This window comes from Artemia sp. Qi Xiang Cuo, chromosome 7 (genome assembly GCF_049724085.1).
Source record: "Artemia sp. Qi Xiang Cuo chromosome 7, ASM4972408v1, whole genome shotgun sequence".
Classification (NCBI taxonomy): domain Eukaryota; kingdom Metazoa; phylum Arthropoda; class Branchiopoda; order Anostraca; family Artemiidae; genus Artemia; species Artemia sp. Qi Xiang Cuo.
The window spans coordinates 26,330,168-26,349,337 of record NC_142800.1 but is presented as its reverse complement, the minus strand read 5'-3'; the positions used below and the strand labels follow the sequence as shown (position 1 = coordinate 26,349,337).

Here is a 19,170-nt window from a genome sequence, read left to right as displayed (position 1 = left end):
TAAGAGCAGCTCTGTGATTAGAGAACTGAACAGACAATTGCACCAATTCACAATAATTAAGGGGGAGGACAAAACTAATTTTTCTATAAGGGCCAATTTTAATGTTTCTCTCAATTTTTTCAAAAAAACACAAAAAAGGTTTTTTTCAATGAAAATACTGAAAAACATATGGTAAAATTCTAGTTCAGCTACTTTTTGCTATCTTGGAAAGGGGTTAGGTTAGGGAAATGAAACTTTTAGTAATGAATCCAGGGCCAAAAACAAACTCTGGGAAGGTATTGCCAAGATTCCATGTTAACCCTCTTCTGATTTCCAAGTCTTAAAAATTTGCCTGCTTGACAGGTCTATACCTATTGAAATTTTAACAAAACAACATTTACCTTAATTTTCAATTATTAGTTCCCTTTTCTCTAGTTTTAGTTCATAAAATGCAATTCCTGTTATTTGAGAAGAATTTTAAGCCATATAAATGTTAATTTCCTAAATTTAGGAAATGTGTTTGCAGATCTTTGTAACCGCATAAATTGGGATTGAGCAAAGTTGTGAAGCTGAAAACAGTTTTCTTGTGCTTTATTTAAGCAGAAGAACTATTTTGCACGGTTTTACTTTTATAACACAAATTCTTAAAGGTCATCGGAGGAGAATCTCCAGCCTTTGTATTGGGGGGGGGGGGGCAAGAGGGGTCCATATCTGGATAGTCAAAAGGCATGGGATGTATAATATTTTTTCTTCACATTATTGGGGGGCAACTGCCCCGCCCTTGCCATCCCCAAACAACACCCCTGAAGGTCATCAAAGATCAGTGTCCTCTAGAGAGAGAAGGGGTGGCAGTAGGTACTGCAAAATACCCTCCTGTTACATACTTTAGTCTGCAGGCCCATCCCTGAAGGTTTCATTTTCTTAACTTAACCCCTTTTCCAAGATAGCAAAAAGTAGCTAAACTAGAATTTTATCAAAAATATTGGTAAAGTTGCTGTACAAAAAAAATAATCTTAGTTTTGAGTTTTAAAGCTCTTTTTCATTAGCTTTGGTTTTTGAACAAAGAAAACAATTCCTCTTGTTACAGTGGAATTCTAAGCCAGGGGGTTACCTACATATGACAATATAGAAAAAATTTTCTTTATATCTGAGCAATAGAAAATTGTCATTTACTCTTATATAGAATGCAGTATAAAGTCAAACAGAAGACAATATCTTGCTTTCTCCTATTATGTAGAATGATAAAAAGTCGTACAGATGACTTGATGCCTCATTCTTATATAGAGCAAACATAAATAAAGTCATAAAAATGACTTTTTATACCTCAATCTATTATAGAGCAAGCTAAACTAAATCCATACAGATGACTTTTTATATATCACTATTATAGAGCAAATATGGATAAAGCAATGCATATAACTTTTTATATCTTACACTATTATAGAGCAAACATGAATAAAGTAATGCAGATGACATTTTATACCTTGTACTATTATACAGCAAATATGAACAAGTCCTACCAATAACTTGGTATTTTTATGTTAATTAATGCTTAGCGTGGTTTCCAATGTGTTGACAATATTTAAATTGTTGGTTTTGGGGGTTTAGGGGGAGAAAAAGGTACCTAGGTTAGGTTACATATTTAATATATGCTATGCTTTACCAATGACTTTTTATACCTTGTATATTTGTAATTATATATTTCTATTTATAGAGAAATGATGGGGAATGATATAGTCTTCTGTATGACTGTTTAATCATCAAATTATTGTTGAGAAGTACAAATAATGCTATACAAAAGACATTTAGGGTTTCTTATTTAATATATGATCCACTAAACTGTAATAGAGAAGAAATTAAATTACCTCACTGATATATAGAGAAAACAACAAAAAGTCATTTGTAAGAATTTATTCATGTTTGCTCTATACTAATATGAGGGGATACCACCAGATGGCTAATTTGACAGTGTATATATATACAAATCTTTAATTTAGCCAACTGGCCAACCAGTATTTTAAGCCTAGGAGTCCAGCTGGACATAAGAAACATATTCAGAAAACAATTCTTAGTCCATAATATGCAGAATAATCCTATTTAACACATTTTGCAGGGGGAGAGCCTTTATCTTCACTTCTTTTCTTGTTTTTCCAATTTTTCTAAGAAATTCATGAATTTCTTAGAACCTATATATTCACAGAATATATACCCCCACCCCCGGAATCCGAAAAGATACGCCTAGAATTGCATCCTCAATCTAAATATGACACCCATTTGCATCACAAATGAACTTTACTCCCATATTAGCCATATGGTGGATGTCCCTAATATGAGGTATAAAAAATCATCTGTATGACTTTATTTATGTTTGCTCTATAATAGCAGGAGGTATAAAAAATCATCTGTATGACTTTATTTATTATGCTTTACAGTAGGATGATATATTAAAAAGTCATCTGTCTGACTTTATTCATAATGCTTTATAGTAGAATAACATATTAAAAGTCATCTGTATGACTTTATTTGTGTTTGCTCTATAATAGCAGAAGACATAAAAAGTCATCTGTATGGCTTAATTTAGGCTACTCTATAAATGAAATCATGTAGGCCTATGCTATAAAAAGCCATTTGTATAACTTTTTGTTGTTTTCTCTATGTACTAGCAGGTCATCTGTATGACTTTATTGAAGTTTGCTCTATAAAAGAAAGGCATAAAAAGTCATACGTAGGACTTCATTCATGTTTGCTCTATAACAGTATGAGCTATAAAAAGCCATCTGTATGACTTTATTTATGTTTGCTCTATAATAGCAGGAGACATAAAAAGTCATCTGTATGACTTTATTCATTATGCTTTATAGTAGAATAATATATTAAAAAGTCATCTGTATGACTTTATTTAGGCTGCTCTATATATGAAATCCTGTAGGCCTAGGATATAAAAAGCCATATGTATGACTATTTGTTGTTTTCTCTATGTACTAGCAGAAGGTAGAAAAAGTCATAAGTAGGACTTCATTCATGTTTGCTCTATAATAGTATGAGGTATAAAAAGCTATCTGTATGATGTTATTTATGTTTGCTTTATAATAGCAGGAGACATAAAAAGTCATGTGTATAAATTTATTCATAAGGCTTTATAGTAGAATGATATATTAAAAAGTCATCTGTATGACTTTATTTAGGCTGCTCTATATATGAAATCCTGTAGGCCTAAACTGTAAAAAGCCATCTCTATGACTTTTTGTTTTGTTTTCTCTATGTACTAGCAGGAGGTATAAAAAGTCATCTGTATGACTATTTAATTTTGCTCTATAAAAGAAAGGCATAAAAAGTCATATGTAGGACTTCATTCATGTTTGCTCTACAATAGTATGAGGCATAAAAAGCCATCTGTATGACTTTATTTATGTTTACTCTATAAAAGCAGGAGACATAAAAAGTCATCTGTATGACTTTATTCACTATGCTCTATAGTAGAATGATATATTAAAAAGTCATCTGTATTACTTTATTTAGGCTGCTCTATATATGAAATCCTGTAGGCCTAGGCTATAAAAAGCCATCTGTATGACTTTTTGTTGTTTTCTCTATGTACTCGCAGGAGGTATAAAAAGTCACCTGTATGACTATTTAATTTTGCTCTATAAAAGAAAGGCATAAAAAGTCATATATAGGACTTCATTCATGTTTGCTCTATACTAGTATGAGGAATAAAAAACCATCTGTATGACTTTATTTATGTTTGCTCTATAATAGCAGGAGACATAAAAAGTCATCTGTAAGACTTTATTCATTATGCTGTATAGTAGAATGATATATTATAAAGTCATCTGTATGACTTTATTTAGGCTACTCTACATATGAAATCCTGTAGGCCTAGGCTATAAAAAGCCATCTGTATGACTTTTTGTTGTTTTCTCTATGTACTCGCAGGAGGTATAAAAAGTCATCTGTATGACTTTATTCATAATGCTTTATAGTAGAATGATATATTAAAAAGTCATCTGTATGACTTTATTTATGTTTGCTCTATAATAGCAGGAGACATAAAAAGTCATCTATCTGACTCTATTTTGGCTGCCCTGTTAAGGAAATCCTGTAGGCTTAGGCTGCAAAAATTCATCTGTATAACTTTTTGTTGTTTTCTCTATGAATCAGTAGGGTATGCTGATACAATTTTTTCTGTATGACATTTAGTGGATCATATATGCAGCAACAAAACCAAAAAGTTTTCTGTATAACTTTATTCATACTTCTCTATAATAATTTGATGTTTAAAAAGTCATAGAGAAGACTTTATATCATTCTCCATGTTTAGAGGAAACACAATAGCCTATTGTCTTTTGTTTAACTTTATAGCACTTTCTATATAAAGGTAAATGACAATATTTGTTGCTTAGAGTATAAAGAACCAATGACTTTATTAGGGTAAGACACCCAGTAGTCAGCCACCTGCCTATTCTCGGACAGAATCTTTTATACTATTTTAATCACTAATTTACAATGAGCCGTTTGTATGTTGGAGTTTAGGCAGAATTGTCACTTGTTAGTAAATTCGAAAATAGGAGGCGCTGTACAAGTGAAACTATTTGAATTAGTAACTTACTTGTTCAGAAATTCTTCAGAAATTTTTTGATACAAAAATTAAGTTTCTAGGTGGTATAATACAGTAATTAGAGTAGTTTAAATGTCAAAAAGTTTTCAAAGTATTAAAGTGTCCAACTACTGGGTGTCTTACCCTAGTCAAACATTGCTCATCCAAGCCAGGCAACAGCAAGTTTTTTTCACCTAAATTTAAGAAATAAATTTGCAGATCTTTAAACCTTATAAATTGGGATTGGGCAAAGTTCTGAGGCTCAAAACACATTTCTTATCCCTCATTTGAGCAAAAGATTTATTTAGCAAGGGTTTACTTTGCACAGATTAATGGAGGTAGATGCTTCAAAATATCTTCCCAAGAGATCATTAAGGCTCTGGATACATTGATGGGATTTTATTCACGTGACTCAACTACTTTCCAAGATAGCCTGGCAAAAAGCCCCTAAAAGGGAATTTGACAAGATTATTTTTAATGTCTAGGGGACACATATCCCCCTTCCCCATTGACACCACCTGCAAAAAAAACAGTCTTTTAGTTCATGAATCTTGGACCAAGATTGCCACAGACATTAAACTGAATTAGGCCTAGATCATGTCTAAGGCTTATTTTTATAGCCTAACAGAAGCAAGGATATCAGAAGAGATATTGACCCTGGCTCTAGGGATTAAACATTTAGCCTGTGTGACAAGCATTTTAATATACATATTTTCCAGACTACATATAACCTACTTGAACTCTTGAAAGCAATCAATAATGTCCTGCTCCATTCTGTAAAATATCAAGCATTAGATTTGGGGTAGACAATTCACAAGCAGGGTTGCCACCCTGACCTGGAAGAATTTACTAAATCGGAGAGGAAAAATTTACTAGATCGCATCTGTTTTTACTTCTTGCTCAAAATTTTTTTTTTTTCCTTTTTTTCCTTTTTTTCTACTTTCCTTTTTCTTTCGTTTTCATAGTATGATTGAAAATATATATATATATATATATATATATATATATATATATATATATATATATATATATATATATATATATATATATATATATATATATATATATATATATATATATATATATATATATAATGATACATTTCTACTTACTTTTAATTTCTCTCAGCAGGCTCCTTTTTTCTCAATAAAAGTTTTCAAACTGAGGAGATTCACCTAATCACCTTGGGTGGTTGACTTTTGTTTTGATTCCAATAGATTCCCAATCATCACAAATCCAAGTGTCATTATAGCTTCATTTTTGGTTGGTAAGATTTGATACACAGAAAGCTTATTTTGTCGAACTTTAGACGCCGGAAGTGAAGTGTCTGTTTATGAAAATAGGTGACTGCTTGTCCGTCTCTGAGACAGACAAGCAAAAATGTAAATTGTAAAACAGACAAGCAAAAATTGTAAATTGTCATATCTTTACGATAATTTTTTTTCCCTGAATTCATGGAAAATAAAAAAAAAAGGTTTTGTTTACTATGAGTCATGACTTTTTACTAGTTTTAACTAGATTTCGGGAAATTTACTTGATCCTCTAAATTTACTAGATTATTTTTTTACTAGATCGAGTGAAATCCTACTGACGGTGGCAACCCTGTTGACAAGGCTTCAGGATTACCACCAGCGTTTTCAGATTTTTGGCATAACGTATAGCCCAAACAGGAGCAATCACTAGCCCAAAAATAGCCCAAAGTCGCCCAAAAATAGCGAACGCCATTATAACCCTATTATAGCGCTGTTAAGGATAAAACAAATAAGAAATACAATCGGTATATCAGTTAATCTACACATAAGTATAGGTCAAAAGAAAAAGGAGCTCTGTGAAAGAACAAAAATAGCAAACCCTCCACGTATGCCGTCCTAAAATTGACAAGTGCTTCACTGAAAACAAAAAATATTTAAAACCAAAAAGGTAAATTGTTCTTTACTCACACGGTTTATTGCATGCATACCACGATCAAACAGTTTGTGGTAACGAACTGTAAATAAGAAGTGACCCGGCTTAATAGTAACCAAAACTCTTAAAAACAGAATTTTGATACCAATAGGCACATCAAAAGAAGCGGATTTTTATGTTAATTTCAAATATATAAGTTTCATTAAGTTTAGTCTTACCCATCAAAAGTTACCTACACATTTGTACGCCTGAGAAAATTTTCCGTATTTTCGAAAAAAGGGGGAAACAACCCCTAAAAGTCATAGAACTTTAATAAATATCAAACCATCAGATTCGGCATATCACAGAACCCTATTATAGAAGTTTCAAGCTTCTATCTGCCAAAATGTGGAATTTTGTATTTTTTCTAGAAGAAACGTCACTGATGCGTTTTTACCTGTATGTCTGTTGTTTTTTTTTCTCCCAGAGATGATCGTATCGATCCAGTAGTCCTAGTGTATCGTGAGAGGGCTCATTCGATCGGAAATTAAAAGTTCTGGTGCCCTTTTTATGTGACCAAAAAAATTTGGAGGGCAACCTGGCCCCCTCCCACACTCTTTTTTTCCCGTCACCCAATAAAAGTTTTGAGATAGCCATTTTGTTCAGCATATTCGACAATCTAATAATTAATTAATTGGGGATTAAGTCAGGATGACTTAATTCCTCACAGTTCCCAGGGGAAGGGCTGCAAGTAATGAGCTTAGCCCATTGTTTACATATTGTATTGGTTATTGGGAAGTATACAGACGTTTTCAGGAGGGATTTTTCTGGTGGGGGGATTCAGAGAAGGAGATTAAGGAGGAGGATATTTCCTTGGGGAAGGGACATTTCTATAAAGGGGGCACCGGATTTCCCAAAAATATTTAAAAAACGATCAGAAATTAAATAAAAAACAAGTTTTTTCAACTGAAAGTAAGGAGCAACATTAAAACTTAAAACAAACATAAATTATTACGTACATGAGGGGGTTCACCACACTCTTTACGCAAAAGTTTTTTTTAGCACTTGCAAAAGAGCTATCTATTCTAATTAACCAGCCTTTGTGATTCAGTCTTAGTGATTCGAACAAAGTTCGAACTTTAGAGTAAAGAGCGAGGTATTGACGAGGGGGCGAACTACCTAATATACGTAATAAAAAATATACAAATATGGAAGTTCGTTATGTAAGTTAATTCATAAGCTACGTCAGAACAAAATTTCAAGAAAGCCATTTAGCCAAAAAAAGTAAAATTAATATACAAATTTAGCTTTAATTATTCATCTACGGTTACCCAAAATCAAAGCTGCATTAATTCAAAAACGTTCAGAAATTAAATGAAAAAACGAATTTTTTTAACCGAAAGTAAGGAGCGACATTAAAACATAAAACGAACAGACATTATTCCGTAGATGAAATTATTATTGTTCACACCTTCTGATGCTCACTATCTCGCATTTGCAGGTAATTCTCATTGCCGCTTATCCTTTGACCGCATATTCCCTTGTTCTCGCTGTGGCATATCTTTGGTTATTGGAAAGTATACACACGTTTCCAGGAGGTATTTTTTCTGGCGGGGGAGTCAGAGAAGGAGGTTACGGGGGAGGATATTTCCTTGGGGAAGGTACATTTCTATGAAGGGGGCGCCGGATTTCCCAGCAACTTTAAAAAAATGATCAGAAATTAGATAAAAAAAACAAGTTTTTTCAACTGAAAATAAGGAGCAACATTAAAACTTAACACGAACAGAAATTATTACGTATATGAGGGGGTTCAACCCCTAGTCAATACCCCGCTCTTTACGCTTAATTTTTTTTTTGTACTTTCAAAAGGGCTATCTATTCTAATTAACTAGCCTTTGTAATTTAGGCTTAGCGGTTCGAACAAAATTCGAAATTTAGAGTAAAGAGCTAGGTATTGACGAAGGGGCAAACTACCTAATATACGTAATGCAAACATACAAATATAGAAGTTCATTACGTAAGTTAATTCATGTGTTACGCCAGAACAAAATTTCGAGAAAGCCATTTAGCCAAAAAGTAAAATTAATATGCAAATTTTGTTTTAATTATTCATCTACGGTAACCCAAAATCAAAGCTGGATTAATTCAAAAACGTTCAGAAATTAAATTAACAAAACGAGTTTTTTTTTAACTGAAAGTAAGGAGCGATATTAAAACTTAAAACAAACAGAAATTATTCCGTACATGAAATTACTATTGTTTACACTTTCTGATGCTCACTATTTCGTATTTGCATATTATTCTCATTGCCGTTTATCCTTTAACCGTGCGGCATATCTTTCAACCGCATATTTCTTTGTTCTTCCCTTTTGTTTTTGAGTAGTTTTAATTCTTCCTGCAGTTTATCTTTGAAGCATATGTTTCTTTGTTCTTTACTTTTGGTTTTGACTCGTTGTAACTGTTGCTGACGGAAGTATTGTGACTGTATATACTTGTTCTTCATTATCATTTATCATTACTTTAAACATTTCTTATTTTCCCCAGACACCACCAACCCTAATTCACCCTGTTACTTCGCTAATTTTGCTGTGACTCCGAAACACTCAGAATGCAAAGTTCCATTGCATTTTACAAAAAATTTTCCCTCTTATTTCTTAGGTTCAAGCATTCACAAGCCAGAGGCGGATGCTCAGAAAAAAGGCGTTAGGGTATTAAGCCTATTTACTATGTTTATTGGGTTGGGACGGTAGAGTAGACGTTCTGCATACTTTTATTTTCAAGAAACGATAACGAAGATATGGGGTGGAGTACCCACAAATTAGAAGGGGATAACCACAGTCAAGACACATTATATTTATACTGTGGTTCAAATCTACAAAGAAGGTAAATGACCAAATAGGTAAAATTTTCCACCATGATTTTTTGGGGGGTTTCAAGCGAATTCAATTTCTACCCCAAAAGTAGCGAGATTTAAAACGTTATAGCCCAAATACCCGCCTCGCGGGTTTTTAGTAACTTGTCCCGCGAAGCTGAAAATTTTATAGCCCAATTGGCGGGAAATAGCCCAACCTGGCAAAACTGATTGCGACCAAACCAAAAATCTTCGTAACGTCCAACTCTTTTAAAAACGTAACTTTTTCGTAATTTTTGATAGGAAAGTCTCTTTTCAAGGCAGAGTGCCTTAAATTCACTATCAAGAGCGGTACTTAAAGGGGGGATGGGACATTCGTTGCCTGTATAATTTGAAAAATATATTTTTACGTAATCTCATTAAAAATCTTCCCTCCAACTTTTTTAAAGGTGTCTAAAAAGTAAACAATAATAACAATTCATACTTCTTTACCTTCAGGAAATTCCTATTTATTCAACTGCAAGTGCTGCTTCCAGTTTACCTGCACAACAGAAAGACCCCCCCCCCCCTAATGCGTGTATAAAACCCCAGGCTACTATTTTGCTTATCTTGTTGTTGTTGTTTTTAATTGCCGCGATTGGTGTTTGAAACCAAAAGTTGATGAGTAATACGTAGAAAATAAAAGGCAAATCAATAAACGCAGGACACTTTAGAGTTTTGAAGAAAAGAAGAAAACCAACTAGATTTTTTAATTGTTAAATTTCAATAAAAACGATCTTAATAAATCCAGCTTCTTAAAAACACCAAAAAAATCATTTTAATCGCCACCTTCCAGTCTAATATTTTAGATTGGCTCAGTCTCAGTCTCACCTCCTCTAGCTTCAAATTTGCACCGTTCGAACATGAAGAATCAAGCAAGTCCGAGTGACATAGTTTTTGTTTTGTTTTTATCTTATTGAACCAAAAATATTTCAATCGTTGTCTTCAGTTCCTATACGAAACAACAGTTATTTTGCATAATATGCATTTTTCTGTTTGTAGTTCTGTAATTTGAATCGTAACTCCCAAGCAAAAGAAAGTCAGAAATGAATGAAGAGTTCACACAATTCAATCCCAAAAATTTTACCCTAAAGCTGTTTTGATGGGTCTCACAAGTCGAGGCACAAACAAAGAAATTTTAGAGGAGGAGGTCAAAAAAAAAAAAAAAACTCATTTTCAAAATGAACTAAAAAGTAGATAATTAATTTTTTTTTCTCAAGAATATAAGAATATAATCGAACATAAGGGACACAAAAAGCATTGGGTTTTACATAATATAAACATCAAATTTATCTAGGTTTTAAATGCATAAACGGAAAAAGTCGATGAGTTGAGGAATACAAATAAAAAAGATCAAACTATGCAAAAAAGAATCGATTTTTTACCCCGAATTTTTTATTTATATTTAATATTTCCAAATTTTTAATTTTCCAATTTAAAAAAAAATATAATGTCTCATCCAAGATTACAACCTAAGTTAACACAGCCTCGGAATGTGCTTTTACCGTTGTGCTTTACTGATAAAAGTGGGAAGTAACTGAACATTCGAAAGGGATTGAAAAATAGTTCACAAATTAAAAAAGAAAATTGTGTGACAAAGAAATAAAAGGAAGGTGGAAAAAAAAGATCAGTGAGTTAATAAAAATGAACTGAAAATGATTTAATTAAGAAAATTAAGGGGGATAATATAAAACCTATAATTTGATAAAGAAATGCCGAGAAATTTACGTTTTCAGGGGGTTGGGGCCCCAGTCCAGCCTGCGTGGTCCCAATGAATCAGTTTTTAAGTAAACTGTAAGCCCTATACAAGTACAAAACTGTTATCCTCTTCATAAAAATGGGCATTACTCTAGTTGTCGTTTTCTAAAGCCAAATATTTAGTGATTGTCCTTTTCTGGAGAAAACATGCTAAACACACAAGCAGTACCATTAAATTATTTGTTTTATACTATTTCCAAATATCATGGCCCCTTTTTAAAAGTACACCCACCCCCCTGAAGGTCCGGGATATACCTCTAGGAATATATTAAAAAAAATCAACCAATAAAATTCTTATTTTACAATATGAAAGAACACGAAAGAATGTAACAAGAAAGAATGTTGTCACTAGGTTCACCACAACGATGAAATGTATTTATACAGTTATACATGGGACCACGGATGGGGAGGGTGGGTAATGTCAAAAAAGTGACCATGATATTTGGCAAAAGTTTAGTATAAAATCGAAAATTCCGGCTCAACTAACCCACCCCCCTCCTCAATGCTTAGATATAGTAAAAAAAATGGCTAATTTTTACAGTTTCATATATTTTGTCAATACTCGCTGTTAATAATCCCATATAAAAACAACTTTTGTATATAACCTGATATAATGTCAAACCAATCAGAAGGAGGGGGGGGGGTGAGGTTATTACGGAAAGAATAATACATCATCGAAATATCATCGGTACTAGTCAATTAGCTAATACACACGCAAGGTAGATGCTAATGAAAACTAGTCAAACAGGTATCTGTCAATAGAGAACTGCATCGGAAAGTAGGGTTAGTCATTACGTTTAAAATATTCAAACTATTGTTTTTTGGGGTTTGGGGGGGGCACGTACCTAGATTAGGTTACGCATTTAATATATACTATGCCTTACCCAACCCCCCCCCCCCATTAATGTGCAAATATATAGCCCAAATTTGGTTCTAAATTTTTATACTTTTATCATATTTTGTTTTATTTCATTAGCATTAACTGATGAAACTAGCTCCTTCTCCATATAATTTTAGTATGACTGTTGACGGAACAAGATTCAAAGTCAACTGATGATATTGAAAGTTGGTGAGGTGAATAACTGACTATTGTCACTTGTCACTTAACATAGGATAATCTTATGCTCATGAGAGAGAATGTTATCTTAACTTACTATGCGAGTAAGCGAAGTGGGTATTTTCTCATCCTAATAACTGAGTGATTGTGTGATAAGATTAAATGACCGTGATGTGAAAGAATGTCGATACTCATGTCAGTGTAATTAAAATGGGAATCCAATGTGCAATCCCCACCATTAATATTCGGAATAAATTTCAAACGTAGCTAATAGTTGAAATTTTTTTTTTTCATGTATCGTATTAAAAAATGTGTTCATTCAATACAGGTATAGGCTATTTTGCTCTAAATGTTTCTTATATACCTTACAGAAATATCTCGTTTTTAAGACTATAATTGAACAATACGTCTCCTTTAAATATAAATAATATCGTTAATGTATTTGGAGTGGGTTTTGGGGTGATGGGAGGGGTGCAATCCCCACCATTAATATTCTGAATAAATTACAAACGTAGCTAATAGTTGAAATTTTATATATTTCTTTCTTTTATCATAAATTGAAGTGGCATTCTTTTTTTCTATGGGTTTTAGGATAATTTACGCCTATAAGGCTACAAGTTACCTAGTAAAAAACTGAGAATTAATTTTTATTCAAGGGGATTGATGGTCAAAGTCTTCCAGAGCAAATGCAAGCAAAGCTCGATAGCGAGACCATCACTGCTGACACGGACACAATCAGAAGCATGAACTTGAGGAGAGATAGCGTGATCCATTTCACAACTCGAATGGTTTATACCGAGCTAGTTGTAACTTCCACGGTAAGCACCATTTATCAGATAGCTTTCAACTTTCTAGCGCACTCACAATTTCGATTTGCAAATTCCTTTTTTTAAACAAGTTGCTTATCGTTTAACTTTTACATTCGGCTCAGAGATGGCATCCATGTAGCAAAGTAAAAAAAATAATACTTTCCATGTCAAAATCTAGTCTAATCTAGTGTATTTCCGGTTCAAATTCACTGGAAGTAATTAACTAACACCTCGAAGATCAGCGCGCATCCTAGCGGGTTGTCCAAATTAGATACGAATGCTCGCTCTTGATTGTGCATTGTTGTAAATGAAAGTTTTATTTTCAATGAAATTCAAAAATAGATATTTTTCATTGGTGTATTTAAAAAAAACAAACTAACCTCTAGTTTTACAATTACGAGACAAGAAGGGGTAGATATTTTGAAGACTATTATAATAGTTTCGTAAATCATTTCTTTCTATGATTGTAGTCAATAGACTCTTTCTAGATTCTTATCTTTCTAATTGACTATTGTAGAGGGGGTGAACAGCGCTCCTCGTTAATATTCTGAATAAATAACAAAAAACGGACTAAATAATTATTTACTCAATATAATGCTAGGAGTGGGAATTAAGTATTGAGGGTGGGGTGAAAAATTGACATAGTCTTTTAACTTTATAAAATAATGGTTATTTCACATGGTAAACCTCGGAGATCAGCGCGCCTCCCAGCGGGTTGTCCAAACTAGATACGAATACTCGCTCTTGATTGTACATTGTTGTATACGAAAGGTTTAATTTTCAATGAAATTTAAAAATAGATATTTTTCATTGGTGCATTTAAAAAAACTAAGCTCTAGTTTTACAATTACGAGAGAAGAAGGGGTAGATATTCTGAAGACTATTATAATAATTTTGAAAATCATTCCTTTCTATGATTGTGGTCAATAGACTCTTTCGAGATTCTTATCATTCTAATTAACTATTGCAGAGGGGGTGAACAGCGCCCCTCCTTAATATTCTGAATAAATAACAAAAAACGGACTAAATAATTATTTACTCCATATAATGCTAGGAGGGGAATTAAGTTTTGAGGGTGGGGTGAAAAATTTGCATAGTCTTTTAACTTTATAAAATAATGGTTATTTAACATGGAAAATAAACCCTTTTTTCTGTAGATTAATGAATTAGCTCCATCATCACCATCAAGACGTGAAGAATCTATTTTTAGTGGACCTGAACCAATAATCGCACCACCACCAATGGAGCCTAGGCATGAGGCTACACTAGTTGTTGATAATATGAAGTGGCATAGCGGTTTTCTAAATGATTGTTTTGGGGATATGGCCAGGCTAGATGATCTAACTTGTGACGTAGACATGGTGGAGGACCAGGAATGGACAGATAGATTTATGATAGAATTTAGGTGATGTTAGTAGTATTAGTGCATCTAAACCTGGTCCTCATCAAGGAATTCGGTCACAAGACAATACAGGCTGGCTTGATCCGCTATCTCCAATCACCCTGGAAGACGTATTGAGTAACTTGGGGGATTTCATGCCACACCCAACCAATACAATTGAACAGACTGGGGTGGTGCTATTGACGATTCTATGGCACCCCCTCCATTCTGGTTAATGATATCAGTAGTAGTACTAGTAATGATACAACATCACCACAAGTATCCCTACTTCCAGATTTTTTTCTTTCTAACTCTGCCTTGTACCATACAAAACTCTACAGCGCCAGATTCGGTGACCCATTTAACTCTTTAGTGTCAGGGGATATAATAACACATCCCCTAGACATTACCCATTTATATGTTAACAAGATTCGAGCCCTTCTTGAAAAACAGATGGGGGTCTGGGGTGGAAGGGAGAGTTTAAAAGCATCAATAGTACTAAAAATATTTTTTTTAAATGAAAATGCGAGTGAGCTGTATTAAAAATACTTGCACAAAGAGATGTTGTCAATTCACCCGCATTTATCAAATTATGAAGAGTTTTTTTTTAGATTGGGTTAATAGCATTCAAACTAAAGTGGATAATTATAACAAGGGGGGTAGATGGTCGGTGATTTTATTTATTGAGAGTTTAAACGCTAATATTTGTAGGTTTAAAAAGGATTTTATTTAAGAGGTGGTGGGGAGGGACCTGGTTCTATAGTTTTAAAATATCATTCAGATTTAGAGGGGTGTCAGGGGTACAACGAATCTGTTTCGATGCGAGGCTACAGTGTTTCAAGTATGCATTTTTGATTGGCACCTAAAGACCCCTTTTGAAGGATGCCTCCAAGAAAAAGTTGGACGAATTAACAGTTAATGGTAGGGAGGGTTCAAAGTTTCCAATAGTAATTTTTAATTGTTGAAATGGTCAATTTCCCGTGACATTAACAGGAATAGATATTTTCGAGCGGGCTAATGCATATTTAAAGATTGGTGTCACGGTGTTGCAGTATGAAAAAGAATTTGAGGAGGGTCAACGTTCCGATAAGAAGGGTGTATTATTTCCAATGAGGGCCCCGTCAATTGAATCAGTGGAGCATTGGGTATGGCTTCTATACGCCCCACCCACATAGCCTGATTCAATTGGACATTTTAATTCAATTACAGATATTAGTAGGGCTTTAGGGGAGGGTAAAAATGGGATTGCATGTTATTACTGTCCGACATGCCTCTCACGATTTCACTCTTTTTAAAGTTAAAGCATCACATGAAACACTGTAAACGTCATGGATACCAGGCAGTGGAAACGGTTAGCAGAGATAGAATGATCTTACGTTTAAAGAATTTCCAGAACATGCTCCTGCATAGCAATAAGATCGCTTTAGACTGCGAGGCGAGACTCACAGACGTGTACGATTCGTCAAATCCAAATGGTGTTAAAATACACGAAGCCATAGGGGTCAAAGTTCTGGATGTAGTTGAGTCGTTGGGCGGCGAAGACTGCATGCGCTCGGCATTGGTCAGTCTAATCAAAACAGTGAACGGTGCAATTTTGCGCCTTCGTTACACAAACTATCCTATGCTCCTATCACCAGATGACAAATTGGCCATTAAAAATTCTAAAATATGTTGGGTTTGCAGGGGAGAATTTGATGATGGTGTTGGGAATGGGGGGAGGAGGAAGGTGATCGACCATGATCATTTGTGGCAGGAAATTACATCGGGAGGGAATTAGTTTAGAGGGGTTGCACATCAGTCGTGCAGTTTAAAAGTTAGACAGCAATATTTTGTACCGGTTTTTATGCACAAATCCAATTACGACTTAAAGTTTGTTTTACCGGCGTTGGCCCACGTTGCCAAGGGTGGAGTTGTAGATAACGCATGGATAGATGGTTCTTTTTCATATAATATCATACTCAAATCATCGAAGAAGCTACTTCTGCTAGAATTCATGGGGAAAACAGATGACAAGGGTAAAACGTGCCTGTATAAAAAACGTTTTTAGACTCTTTCAGCTTCTTCCCCAAATCCTTAAGTCAATTGATTCAGGTACAGAAAAGTGACAATTTTGATAGCTCCCCCCCTCCTTATACAGCGCTTTCCCGATGATGAAATGTATGATTTATTAACGTGTAAGGGCATATATGCATATGATTATTACAACTCTGCCTCGAGGCTAGATGAGGTGTTATTGCCGCCCATTGAAGCTTTTTACAATCCTCTTACTGAGAGTGGGTGTGCCACTAGCGACTATGAATTTGCTCAGATGGTTTGGGCAAAGGGCGGATGTAAAAAGGGATGGGAATATTGTAAACTATACTTGGCAGTGACGTACTTACTCTTCTGGATATTGTGTGCAAAAATACGGATAAAATCTATGGGGAATTTGGGTTGGATATAGAGTATTATTTTTACACGCCTCATCTGGTGATGGACTTGATACTTAAAATCAGCAAAGAAGAAATAGGTCTGATCGCCGATGTGGATCAGCATCTGTTTGTAGAGAGATCAATGAGGGGTGGGTGTCTTTTTCGCGGGGACCGTATCATGAAAACTGATCCGACCGGACAGCACACCGATAAAAAGTCAGACGCAGTTTTTTTGGATGTGAATTCCCTTTACCCACCGGCAATGTCTCACAACTGTTTGCCGTGTGGCAATTATAAATGGCTTAACAATCCATGTGCTTTGAATTTCCCCAACATTGCTAGCGTTGAGGAGAATGAGGCACAGGGATGGTTTTTGGAAATTGACGGTGAAATACCCAGGAAAATCCATGACTCGGTGAAAGACTTTCTTTTTCCGTGCATAAATGGACCGGTGGGTAGGGACTCTCTGAGCCCCTAATATTTATCTTTGGTAGAGGATGGGAGTATGCACTGAGCACCTTCAAAACAAAAACTAATTGCCGACCTCAACCCGAAACAGAATATCGTTGTTCATCACGTGCTATTGAAATGGATGGTGTCCAATGGTTTCAAAGTCAGAAAGATTCATAGAGCCCTCCAATTTGATCAAAAGCTCTACATAAAAACATTTATTCACACCTTTGTCAATAAGCTTTCACAAGCGAAAACGAAGGTTGAAAAGAAGTCTATAAACTCATTTTGAACTCAGCCTTCGATAAAATGTGTGAAAGTGTATGAAACAGAACTCGATTTGACATTGTAACCAATCCCAAAGATTGTGCTCAAATCATTGCAGATCCAAACTTCACATCGTTCACATTCATAGAATCTGATATGGTGCTTCTACATCGTAACAAAAGAATCGTTGTTTTAAATAAAAATATTGCAGGCGGGAGTGCAATAACTGAAATATCTAAAAAACTCATGTTGTCATTTTATTATAATGTATGCAAGGTACAAAGGCTGATTGAGGGACAAGTTCAAGTGTATTACAGGTACACTGATTCACTCCTGTTACAAGTTAAAATTGAAAATTTATTGAATGATTTGGAAAATGGTGTATACATTAGCTCAAGAATAGACTACACCAACTGGGATGAATCCCTCTACCCAGAGCTATTGAAACGCCGGGCCCAAAATCAATTGTTAATGTTAAAATCTTAAACGGGTAGCGATCTGATATCCAGTGGTGTTTTTCCTGGGCCGAAGGTATACTGTGTTTAAATGCACAACAAGGATATCAAACAAGTTTGCAAGGGGGTACCTAGACACTTTGTAAAAAATAATTTCGACATGAGTGTCTATCGAAACTGTGTGGAACGTAGTTTAGTCCCAAGAGCGAAAGTAATGGCGTTTTACTCTTTACAATCTAGAAACTACAAAGTTAGACTTTGAAAAAAACGCCATGTCGGCCCTATTCAACAAAGTCTATGTAATTGAGGATTGTTTGAAGGTACTACCACACGGTCACTATCTAATCTCAGACCGAGTTGAATGTTTAGAGTACAGAAAACAACTCGGTCTACAAAAATTAACATAAATTCTTTAACAGTACAAGGTGGGTGGGTTGTTGGGGTTTTAAATTCTTTTTTCTCTTTTTATCACAAACAATTTTCAATGTGTGTGTGCAAGGCACAGCAATTTTTTCTTCTACATAAATTCCACAATTTAAAATTAGTTAATGCCCCCCTCCTCCCTGGCCCGCCGCAGCGGGCCCCTTGAAGATTCTCGCCCGCGGCGCTTCCTGGGCGCCACAGCAGCCGCCCCCCGGGGGGCCCCATTTCAAATTTAAAATGTTGTAAATAAAAGTGTGATATTATTTTAAGTGTGTGTGTATATTTTAATAAATTTTGTATTTTTTATAAATAAATTAAAAAAGTGTATTTATTAAAGTGTGTTTTCTAGTGCTAATGTAAAATAAATGTTGTATTTTTTATTATAAATAAACAAAAAAAGTGTATTTTTCTTGTTTAATGTGCTTTTTTCATGCTCATTGTATTATTTATAACGTGCTATTACTTTTATGCATAATAAAAGAAAATATGATTATTTATTGATTTTGTTCTTCTCATTATTCCTGAACGGACTAGTACTAATAGGGAAACTATTTAGTCATTAGACATCTATAGTCTACAGTTAGTTGTAGGTGAACAGTTGAAGGGAACATGTATGAATGTAAAACACTATTTAGATCGTTTCTGTGTGGACCATCAATGTCAGGCAAAACGACACTCTTAACTAAAATAATTAAAAATTGCGATAAAATGTTTGTGGAAAGTCCGAAAAAAATCCACTATTGCTACAGTATTTGGCAGGAGTCATACAATAAAATAAAAGCAGCTGGCATATTGGGGTTGGTGCAGAT

The 19,170-nt window shown here is 34.4% G+C and overlaps 1 protein-coding gene across 1 annotated transcript in view; it reads right to left on the bottom strand.

Annotated features, from left to right (window-relative positions):
- LOC148950104 (protein FAM98A) overlaps window positions 1-5,449 on the bottom strand; it is an 86,422-nt gene extending 80,973 nt beyond the window's left edge. Inside the window, exon 1 of the mRNA XM_089091449.1 lies at window positions 5,312-5,449. Coding sequence (XP_088947575.1) covers window positions 5,312-5,349 — 38 coding nt within the window. The 5' untranslated portion in view covers window positions 5,350-5,449. The remainder of the gene's footprint in view (window positions 1-5,311) is intronic.
- Between the last annotated feature and the right edge of the window lie 13,721 nt (window positions 5,450-19,170).